Raw genomic sequence first — 11078 nt, 5'->3', positions numbered from 1 at the left:
GTCATGGATGGGATAGAGAACTTGGCCTTGTTCCTGGGCTCCAGTGGGCTCTGTATGTCCCAGGGTACTGATCTTCCCTTTTTATACACGTGGTACTCCTTGGCCTCCAGGGTCCCCTGACACCAGATGGTCACGGGGCTCCCCGAGGTGATCACAGAGCCTGGGTCAGCCCAGATTTTGGGTTTTGAGAAGGTCTCTGGAAGGAAAGCACAGGTTGGTTCCCAAGACATTCCCCACCCCTTGGATCTCCCCTATCATCCCCATGACCCTCCCAGACGGCTCCCTCCGTCAGCCCAGAACTGCTGTCCTCCACACCCAGCAGCCCTGAGGTGGTCCCCTGTCCCTAGTGAGGAGGTTGAACCTGGGACTCACCTGCCTGTTTTTGGGACCTGGCACCCAGACTCAGACCTGGAAAAGAGTTCACTGTGAAAGACTTGTCACCTGAGACGTGAGTAGATCCTCTCCCCTGATGAGCCTGCTGATCCCCTGGGGTCTCCTAATGCACGAGGGCTTGGCTGTGGGGTGGGGTCCCTTCCAGCCTAAGGTCTCCCCTCCGCCTCTTCAAATCTCACCAAGGCAGAGCAGGGCTCTGAGGATGGCGGTCATGGTGCCTACTCCATCTGAGCAGATGGATGAGACCACAGTGCCTGGCAGGTCAGACAGACCCACAGGGTGTGGGTGTTTGGGAGCTGGGTTTTTTTGTCATGAGGTTGTCTGATAAGGAACCCCACAGGAAGAGGAACTGCCCTCCCCAGAAGCCTGGCTTTGGTTTCACCCGGGCTGGGGCCAGGACAGGAACCAGGCTCCCTGCAGACATTTCAGATGTAAATGGGGTCTCTCCTGACCACCAGACTCTGCCTGACCTGTCCTCATCTCACTTAGGGCGAAGACATTTCAGCAAGTAGAGCCGGTGCCTTCCTGAGTCTGTCCCTTCCATGTGAGGGTGACTGAGGGCTTCCCTTTCTCTCTCAGAGCCTCCCCATGGGGTGTCCCTCACTCTTTCAACCCGTCCGTCATCACATGGCTGTGGGGCCCTAACCATGGCCAGTTGTCTCACCAGCCCTGGAGATGCTTCAGGGAAGATGCTGGTTCACGCTGCACGGCAGACTCAGATCAGCAGAGACACACTGAATATCTGTGCAGTTCAANGGGCAAAGCCTGGGGCTGTGACCCATGAGTGTCCTCTCACCTGTCACCACCAGCTCCAGGGTGTCACTGGACTCTGACCAGCCAGCAGGGCTGTGATAGTAACATTGATATCGCCCTGCATAGTGCTGTGTCATGGATGGGATGGAGAACTTGGCCTTGTTCCTGGGCTCCGGTGATCTCTGTGTGTCCCGGGGAAATGATCTTCCCTCTTTATACAGGTGGTACTCCTGGGCCTCCAGGGTCCCCTGACAGCAGATGGTCACGGGGCTCCCCAAGGTGATCACAGAGCCTGGGTCAGCCCAGATGGTGGGTTTTGAGAGGGTCTCTGGAAGGAAAGCACAGGTTGGGTCCCAGGACAATCGCCGCCCCTTATCTCTCCACTCTCATCTCCATGACCCTCCCAGACGGCTCCATCAGTCAGCCCAGAACTGCTGTCCTCCACACCCAGCAGCCCTGAGGTGGCCCCCTGTCCCTAGTGAGGAGGTTGAACCTGGGACTCACCTGCTTGCATTTGGGTCCTGGCACCCAGACTCAGACCTAGAAAAGAGTTCACTGTGAGAGACTCGTCACCTGAGAGGTGAGCAGATCCTCTCCTCTGATGAGCCTGCTGATCCCCTGGGGTCTCCTAATGCACAAGGGCTTGGCTGTGGGGTGGGGTCCCTTCCAGCCTAAGGTCTCCCCTCCCCCTCTTCAAATCTCACCAAGGCAGAGCAGGGCTGTGAGGATGGGGGTCATGGTGCCTCCTCCCACTGGCCCCAGCTGAGCAGATGGAAGAGACCACAGTGCCGGACAGGACAGACAGACACACAGGGTGTGGATGTTTGGGAGCTGGGCTTTTTTGTCATGAGGTTGTCTGATAAGGAGCCCCACAGGAAGAGAAACTGCCCTCCCCAGAAGCCTGGCTTTGGTTTCACCAGGCCTGGGGCCAGGACAGGAACCAGGCTCCCTGCAGACATTTCAGATGTAGATGGGGTCTCTCCTGACCACCAGACTCTGCCTGACCTGTCCTCATCTCACTTAGGGCGAGGACATTTCAGCAAGTAGAGCCGGTGCCTTCCTGAGTCTGTCCCTTCCATGTGAGGGTGACTGAGGGCTTCCCCTTCCCTCTCAGAGCCTCCGCATAGGGTCTCCCTCACTCTTTCAGCCCGTCCGTCATCACATGGCTGTGGGGCCCTAACCATGGCCAGTCGTCTCACCAGCCCTGGAGATGCTTCAGGGAAGATGCAGGTTCACGCTGCACGGCAGACTCAGATCAGCAGAGACACACTGAATATCTGTGCAGTTCAAGTTGAGAGGCACTGTGGCAAAGGGCACAGAGGAGAAATAAAGGGAAATAAGGGAAGAAAACACCACTCTTCTCCCGTTAGTTTAGTGTGGGTTTTCTTCTAACAAATATTCGTCTTCATTGTGATGTCTTTTTTTGTCTTCTCAATAGTATCTACCATTATGTATCTGGGAACAAATCTCTTAATAATTCCAGCCTCTCCAGTGCCCCTGATGTTTGAGCATTTCTTTGTACTCCATCTGGTTTCCTTTTGTTTGATATATAGGGAACAATTACTGGCATTCAGGCTCTGATTTGTGGGGTGGGGACAGGGAAGCTGAATTTTATTTAATTTGTGGCTATCATATAAAACTGCCTGTTTGACTCTAAACACTCATGTCCCTTCTCTGAGCCTCAGTTTGCTCATTTGGAGCATTTGTCGTGAACCCCAGTCCTCAGAGGGATTGTGGGTGTCAGTGGTGCCTGGGAAATAAAAGGGGCTTAATCATGGGTAATTTTCAGACCAGGTTATGACATGAGGGGTCAGGACATGAGGAGATCCTTGTGTGAAACTCTACAGTCAAGGCGAAGGATTGATTTAACCATTTAGGAGCCCCCATCTGCTCCAAACACTGCAAAATACTACTTTCAGTGTTCTGAAATAGGGAGCCATCATCCTAGGCAGGAAGAGAGAAACAAACATTTGTGAAATAGGCAGGCAACCACAAGAAAAAGCAGAAGCCAAAGTTAAGTGGCTATTGGTGTCTGAGGCCGTCACTGGTCATTCAGGAGGAGGTTTCCACCTCTGTGTGGGACAGAAGAGGAACCCTAGTGTCCTTATACACAGGGGTGTGGTCAGGGCTATGGGGTGAAGTCACCTCCCCTGTGTGTGTGCGTGTGAGACACATTCACTGTAGCATTTTCAGACATGGGCGTCTGCACCAGGTGTGAGTGTGAGGCTTGCATTGGATGCATCCCCGCAGGGAACAACCCTGGGAAGACACTAAATTTGGGAGAGTGGACACCATAGGGCAGGAGCAGCTATAACAATCCCCCTTCATCAAGCCTCACTCATAGGGCAGCCATGTAATACTCCTTGAAGGATGAGGTACATAGTAGGTGAGCAGTCCAACAGTCATGGAAAACACAGAGTAATATGTAAAAAGATAAACTGTGCTACGAATGACCATCTACAAACAATAATTGGACATTATCATATCCAAGTAAATAGAATACCTGGAACATATGAGACTCATTTTGAAATAAGAATGTGTTTAAATATCTGAGAAAAAGAGGAAGAAACTGAATAGTTTAGACAAGAATAGGAATTATACTTTAGGAGAATTGACAATTATAGAAATGAGTTAGAAATCATAAATGTAAAAATTCAATTGAATGAATACAATTAAAATATTCATTTCATCAAGGACAAGGCGGATCTGTCAATTATAAAATTGGAGTACATTATTGAGGACATTTTTCAGAATGCGGAAGAACAGTGAGACCACAAACAGAAATTTAATGTACTTGGGCAAATAGGAAGAGGAGGGACAATAGCATCACTATTGTATGTGTCAGAAGGAAAGAAGTGTGAACGATGTCTGCTAACAGCCCAAGAGATAGTTACTCACTTAACAGAGATGAAGAAAGATCAACTAAGTACTAGGGTGCGTGCATTTAAAAATGTTTCCATATCCTGACCATTTATAAATAAAGAAAGAAAATCCAGAGTAAATTGATACAGACACACACACACACAGACACACACACACAGACACACACATACACATACACACACACACCATATGCTGAATAATACATTTAAAAATAGTTAATTGTATTATCTGTGAATTTCACCTCAATTAAAAAATATAAAATGGCAGCTGGCTTGGCATCTTCAAAAAAAAAGTACTAAAACTACTTACAACAGAAAATGCCTGTTACCCTCAATAGAATTACAAGCTCATTTGAACTGGATTTCCCAAAGCAAACATAGATGTCAAAAGATATTGGAAAACTACCTAAGGAATGAATTGTTAGTAGCGAATTCTATACTGAACCATAATATTATTGAAGGGGAAAGCAAAAGTGTTATCAGTGACAATCTGGTGAGCCGGAGGTGACTCAGGGCACTTCTGACCAGTTGGGACTCGTGTCTTACATGCTAAACCATCCTTGTGAGGCTGTCTTCATTTGAGATGAAGAGGGATTGGGAGGTAGAGCTCTTAACCATGGGTTGTATTTTCCCCTTCAAGTCGTTGTACATTAACCTTTACTTGAAATAAGAAAAAATAAACAAATGGGACTATATCAAACTAAAAAGCTTCTGCACAGCAAAGGAAACAATCGACAGAGTGAAATGACAACCTACAGAGTGGGAGAAAATTTTTGCTAACTGTGCATCTGACAAGGGATTAATATCCATAATATACAAGGAACTTAAGCAATTACACAGTAAAAAAAACAATCCAATTAAAAAATGGGCAAAGAAGCTGATTAGACATTTTTCAAAGGAAGACATACAAATGGCCAAGAGGTACGTGAAAAAATGCTCAACATCACCAGTCATCAGGGAAATGAAAATTAAAACTACATTGAGATACCACCTCACCCCAGTTAGACTGGCTATAATCAAAAAGACGGTGAATAACAAATGCTTGTGAGGGTGTGGAGAGTAGGGAATGCTCCTGCATTGCTGGTGGGACTGGACTGTAAATTAGTACAACCACAATGGAAAAGAGTATGGAGTTTTTATAGACAGCTGCAGATAGATTTTTCCATATGACCCAGCAATCCCACTTCAGGGTATATACCCAGTGGGATGGAAATCACCATGTTGAAGGGCTACTTGCACTCCCAGGTTCATCACAGCTCTGTTTTCAATAGCTAAGACATGGAACCAATGTAAATGTCCATGGATGGATGACTCGATAAGGAACCTGTGGTATATATACACCATGGAATACTATTCTGCCATGAAGAAGAATAAAATTCTCCCATTCACTGCAACATGGATGAGCCAGAGAAACTTATGTTGAGTTAAATAAGCAAAGCACAGAGGGATAAATACCACATGTACTCACTCATATGTGGGAGCTAAGAGAGAAAGAAGGAAGGAAAGAAAGACCACAGTGGTGTGTTGAAATTGCAGAGGGAGAGAACATATGTAGAGATACAAAGTGGAGTGGGGATGGGGACGGACGCAGACATAATTGCGGAGGGGACATGTGGTATAATAGCAATTTGTGGCAATGGGCATGCTGCAAGTATGGATCTGGTCTCACGTCTTGGGCATGAGGGGTGACAATCAGCTTTGTATCTCATGAATATTCATAACCCATATAAAATAAATTGATACAGAAAAGCATTTGACAAAATTCAAGATTTCTTTATGATAAAAACTGTTAACAATGTAGGTATAGAAGTTATGCACTTCAATACAATAGAAAGGACATGTATGAGAAACCAACAGCTAAGATGATTCTGAATGGGGAAAAGGTGAAAACTTTTCTTCTTAGATCAGGAACCAGACAAGGATCCACACTTTTAACACTTATATTTGACAGAGTACTGGAAGTTTTAGCAAGAGCAGCTAGGGAAGGAAAAAAATAATAATAAAGGACATCCAAATTGGAAATAAGGAAGTCAAACTGCCCCTGTTTACAGATGACATGATATTAGACATAGAAAACACTAAGGAATACACCAAAAAACTGTTATAACTAATAAACAAATTCAGTAAAGTTTCAGGATACAAAATCAACATACTAAAGTCAGTAGCATTTATGTATACTGACAGTAAAGTGCCTAAAAAAGAAATCAAGAAAACAGTTCTTTTTACAATAGTTATAGTTATAAAAAAATATGATACCTATGATATATTTAACCAAGGAAGAGAAAGAACTCTACAATGAAAGCTACAAAACTTTGAAGAAAAAAATTGAAGAGGACATAAATCAATGGAATGATATCCTATGTTCATGGATTAGAAGAGTTAATATTGTTAAAATGGCCATTCTACCCAAAGTGATCTACAGACTTAATCCAATCCCTATCAAAATATGGATGACATTCTTTACTGAAATAAAAAAATACTAAAATTTATATGGAACCAAACGACCCTGAATAGCCACAGCAACCCTGAGAAAAATGAGCATAGCTAGAGGCATAACACTAGCTGACTCCAAATTATACTACAAAGCTATAGTAACCCAAACTGCATGGTACTGGCATAAAAACAGACACATGGACCAGTGGAACAGAAATAAATTCACGCATCTACAACCAAATGATCTTTGACAAAGGTGCAAGAAAACACATTGAGAAAGAGATAGTCTCTTCAATAAACAGTTCTGGGAAAACTAGATATCCTCATGCAGAAGAAGAAGACCAGAACCCTCCCGCTTCCCATATACAAAAATCAATTCAAAATGGATTAAAATTTTAAATATAAAACCTGAAATTAAGAAACTATTAGAAGAAAACTTAGGGAAAACAATCTATAACATGGGGCTGGGCATGGATTTTAAAAATAAGACTTCAAAAGCATGAGCAATAAAAGCAAAAATAGACAAGTGGGATTATGTCAAACTAAAAATCTTTTGCACATCGAAGAAAACTATTAAAGTGAAGAGACAACCTACAGAATGAGAGAAAATATCTGCAAACTACACATCCGACAAGGGGTTAATATCAAGAATATATAACGAACTTAAACAACTCAAGAGCAAAAACCAAATAACCCAAATGAGAAATGGACCAAGGATCTTATGAACATTTCTTAGAAGAAGACTTACAAGTGGCCAACAGGCATATTAAAAAATGCTCAACATCACTAATTGTCAGAGAAATGCAGATCAAAACAATAATGAGATACCACCTCACCCCAGTTAGAATGGCTATTATCAAAAAGTCAAAAGAAAACAAGCGTTGGCAAGGTTGTGGAGAAAAGGAAATACTTGCACACTGTTGGTGTGAGTGTGTATTAGCACAGTCATTATGGAAAACAGTATGGACGTTCCCTAAGAAATTAAAACTAAGATTACCATTTATCTGGCAGTCCTATTACTGGGTACATACTCAAAGGAAATGAAGTCAGGAAGTGAAAGATACATCTGCATTCCCATGTTTATTGCAGCACAACTTAAAATAGCCAAGATATGGAATCAACATAAATGTCCCACAACAGATAAATGGATAGAAAATGTGTGGTATATATACACAATGAACAACTATTCAGCTATTGAAAGAATGAAATCCTGTCATTTATAGCATCATAGATGGACTTGGAGGTCATTATGTTAAGTAAAGTAAGTCAGGCACAGAAAGATAAATACAACACGATCTCACTCATATGTGGAATAAAAAATAAAGAAATAAAAAGTTGATATAGTAGAGACAGAGAATAGAACACTGGTTACCAGAGACTGGCGAGGGGAGGGAGGAAGGGAAAATAGGAGGAGGTTGGTCAAAGGGTACAAAAAATACATTCGGAGAGGAGGAATAAGTTCTGGTGTTCTATTACACAGCAGGGTGAATATTGTTAACAGTTACATTTTGCAGATAGCTAGAGGAGAGGCTTTTGAATGTTTTTGACACAAGGAAATGATAAGTGCATGAGGCGATGGTTACATTAACTACCCTGACCCAATCATTATACAATATATATATGTATTAAAACATCAGATTGTACCCCATAAACATGCACAATTACAATGCATCAGTTAAAATATATAATGGATGGCTGCTCAGGTCAGTTGGTTGGAGTGTGGTGTTATAACACCATGGTCAAGGGTTCAGATTCCCATACTGACCAGCTGCCAAAATAATAATAATAATAATAATAATAATAATAATAATAATAATAATAATAATAATAATAATAATAATAATAATAATAATAATAATAATAATAATAATAATAATAATAATAATAATAATAATAATAATAATAATAATAATAATAATAATAATAATAATAATAATAATAATAATAATAATAATAATAATAATAATAATAATAATAATAATAATAATAATAATAATAATAATAATAATAATAATAATAATAATAATAATAATAATAATAATAATAATAATAATAATAATAATAATAATAATAATAATAATAATAATAATAATAATAATAATAATAATAATAATAATAATAATAATAATAATAATAATAATAATAATAATAATAATAATAATAATAATAATAATAATAATAATAATAATAATAATTATTATTATTATTATTATAGTAATAAAATTAAAAAAATAATAATTGCATTGACTTGAGTGGGACAACAGTACCCGTGCATCATCTTGCCTAGAGCTATGTTGATTCTCAGCTCTCTTTTACAGTGCTATCTGAAGGCACAGTATTCTATACACCGCACACTGGTCCACTCTACTGATAACATCATTTTAAATGCACTTGATCAGTAAAAAGGAGCAACTGCCTTGGATGTTGTGATGAGACATATGTGCTGCAGATGCATAATTTTTAAATAATTATAAATGTTTTAGAACCTGGGTAATTAGTAAAATTTATGGGGTACTTGCTGTTTTAGTCATGAGAGTATATCCCCTACCAGGTAAAGAAAATATATTAATCATTGCATCTACCACAAAGTAATAGGCAGAATTCTCTATGATAAAACTTATTTGGGGCTTGGGTACAGCAAATGATGCACACAGGATTACTAATCTCTTACAGTTACCTGTTGTGGTCAGCCAGGTTATGTCTTTGGCTACAGGCCCAGGTGGGTACAACAAGCACATTATGGAGTAGCCAGAATAGCGGGTAGGGTTGTGCATGGGGTGTAACGACATGCGTTTCTTCTCACCAAGGATGTCTTAACTACTGCTGCTACTGAATGTCCAGAGTTCAAGCATCAGAAAGTGAATCAAAGCCCTTGATACAGCACCAGTCCTCAAGCAGACAAAGTAGCCACTGGTTGAAAGTTAGTGACATCAGACCCATTCCCTGTAAGGGCAGAAATTTATCTTTATCAGACCCAGGTTCCAGGTAAGTGTCTGTCTTTCTGATTGCCAAGATTTCACACTGTCTGCGTGCTCATTGCCTCACTTCTTATGGAAAAGGAGGTGCAGAAATGCTATGTTGCCAAGGAACCCCCCAGTCTTATCATGTACAGGATCACTTAAGAGATGCCAGCCTGGTGGGATGTGCGGTGGCCTCCTGGTGGTACAGTTGAGGTGGAGGATGGATATGACACCCTGCAGGGGTGGAGTATGGTCCTTCCTGATGAGGTGTAATGTGTGCTTTGTATCCCACAACTATAGGTTTTCTGGGTCTAGATATTCCGTTTCTCAGAGGGAGGATTGCTTCAGTCATGGGAAACAATAAGGATTACAGTGACCTTGAAGTTTTAGATGCCACCTAATCATATGCAGCTCCTTGTGCTGTTTAATGACAACTGTAGACTGGAGATGGTATTTCGGCTTGGATAAGTGGTTCTGACTTTCCTAAAATGATATCGCTGCTACCCCATGTGTCAGGAGAAGTATACCTAGAAATTACAAAGAGGGTGTCTCTTGGTGCTCAAATGCCCAGATTAATTAGCAATGCTCAGATGAAGAAAACACAGCCTTCCAGGGTTACGATTAAAACAAACATGCAGACAATAAAAACAGGCTAATGTCCTTCAGGAATGAAGTCATCAGTCAGCCAGCCAGGCAAAGAAATCAGACAAGCTGACGTGCAGCTGACAATGAGGAAAACCTCGAAAGGGAGATAGACAGGTGTTGCATGTGAAATAAAGCCCCAAGGAATCCATGTTCTTATCCCTGAAACCTGTGAATGTTGCCTTATGTGGCAAAAGGGATTTTGCAGATGTGAGGAAATGAAGGATTTTGAGAAGGGGAAATTATCTGAAATTTTATAGATTTTCCCTAGGTGTTATCATCAGTGTCCATTATAAGAGAGGGGCTGTGGGAGACTTGACTGTACAGAAGAGCAGTAGATGATGAAAGGATGGAAGCACACAGCAGGATCTGAAGACGGAGGAAGAAACATGAGCCAAGAAATGCAAGGATTGCAGATCTGGAAGCTTGGAAAGGCAAGAAAAAGGACTCTCTACTAAAGTGTTCCAATTGAGTGTGGTCCTGGTGGCAACTTGACTTCAACTCAGTGAAACTGATCACACTTCTGCCTTCTAGACCTGCATGAATAGGAATAAATAAATAAAGAAGAGAATAAATGTGTGTGTGTGTGTTTTTTCCTTTTTGTCTTTTCTTTTTTACTGACCGGTAACGGGATCGCAACCCTCAGTGTCGCACCCATACCGGGGACCGGCAACGGGATCGCAACCCTCGGTGTTGCGCCCGCACCGTGCTCAGCCAGTGAGCGGGAACCGGTCTCCACATGGGATCCGAACCCTCGGCGGGAGCACCGCTGCACTCCCAAGCAGCGCACTTCTCCAGTGCGCCACCAGGCCGGCCCTAAATGTGTGTTGTTTCCTTTTTTTTTTTGTCTTTTTTTTCATGTCCAGCAATGGATCGCAACCCTCAGTGTCGCGCCCGTACCGGACCGGGACCGGCAACGGGATCGCAACCTTCAGTGCTGCACCTGCACCTCGCTCGGCCAGTGAGCGGGAACCGGTCTGTATGTGGGATCCGAACCTTCGGCGGGAGCGCCGCA

At 42.2% G+C, this 11078-nt stretch overlaps 1 protein-coding gene across 1 annotated transcript in view; it reads right to left on the bottom strand.

Annotated features, from left to right (window-relative positions):
- LOC103604754 (leukocyte immunoglobulin-like receptor subfamily A member 6) overlaps window positions 1-11078 on the bottom strand; it is a 25269-nt gene that overhangs the window by 4143 nt on the left and 10048 nt on the right. The window contains 3 exon segments of the mRNA XM_008589324.1: window positions 1190-1474; window positions 1651-1686; window positions 1851-1908. Of these exon segments, the coding sequence (XP_008587546.1) occupies window positions 1190-1474; window positions 1651-1686; window positions 1851-1908 (379 nt within the window).

Source organism: Galeopterus variegatus, unplaced genomic scaffold, assembly GCF_000696425.1.
Source record: "Galeopterus variegatus unplaced genomic scaffold, G_variegatus-3.0.2 Scaffold5374, whole genome shotgun sequence".
NCBI lineage: Eukaryota > Metazoa > Chordata > Mammalia > Dermoptera > Cynocephalidae > Galeopterus > Galeopterus variegatus.
The sequence above is the reverse complement of the archived record's forward strand: the minus strand, read 5'-3'. Positions and strand labels throughout refer to the sequence as shown.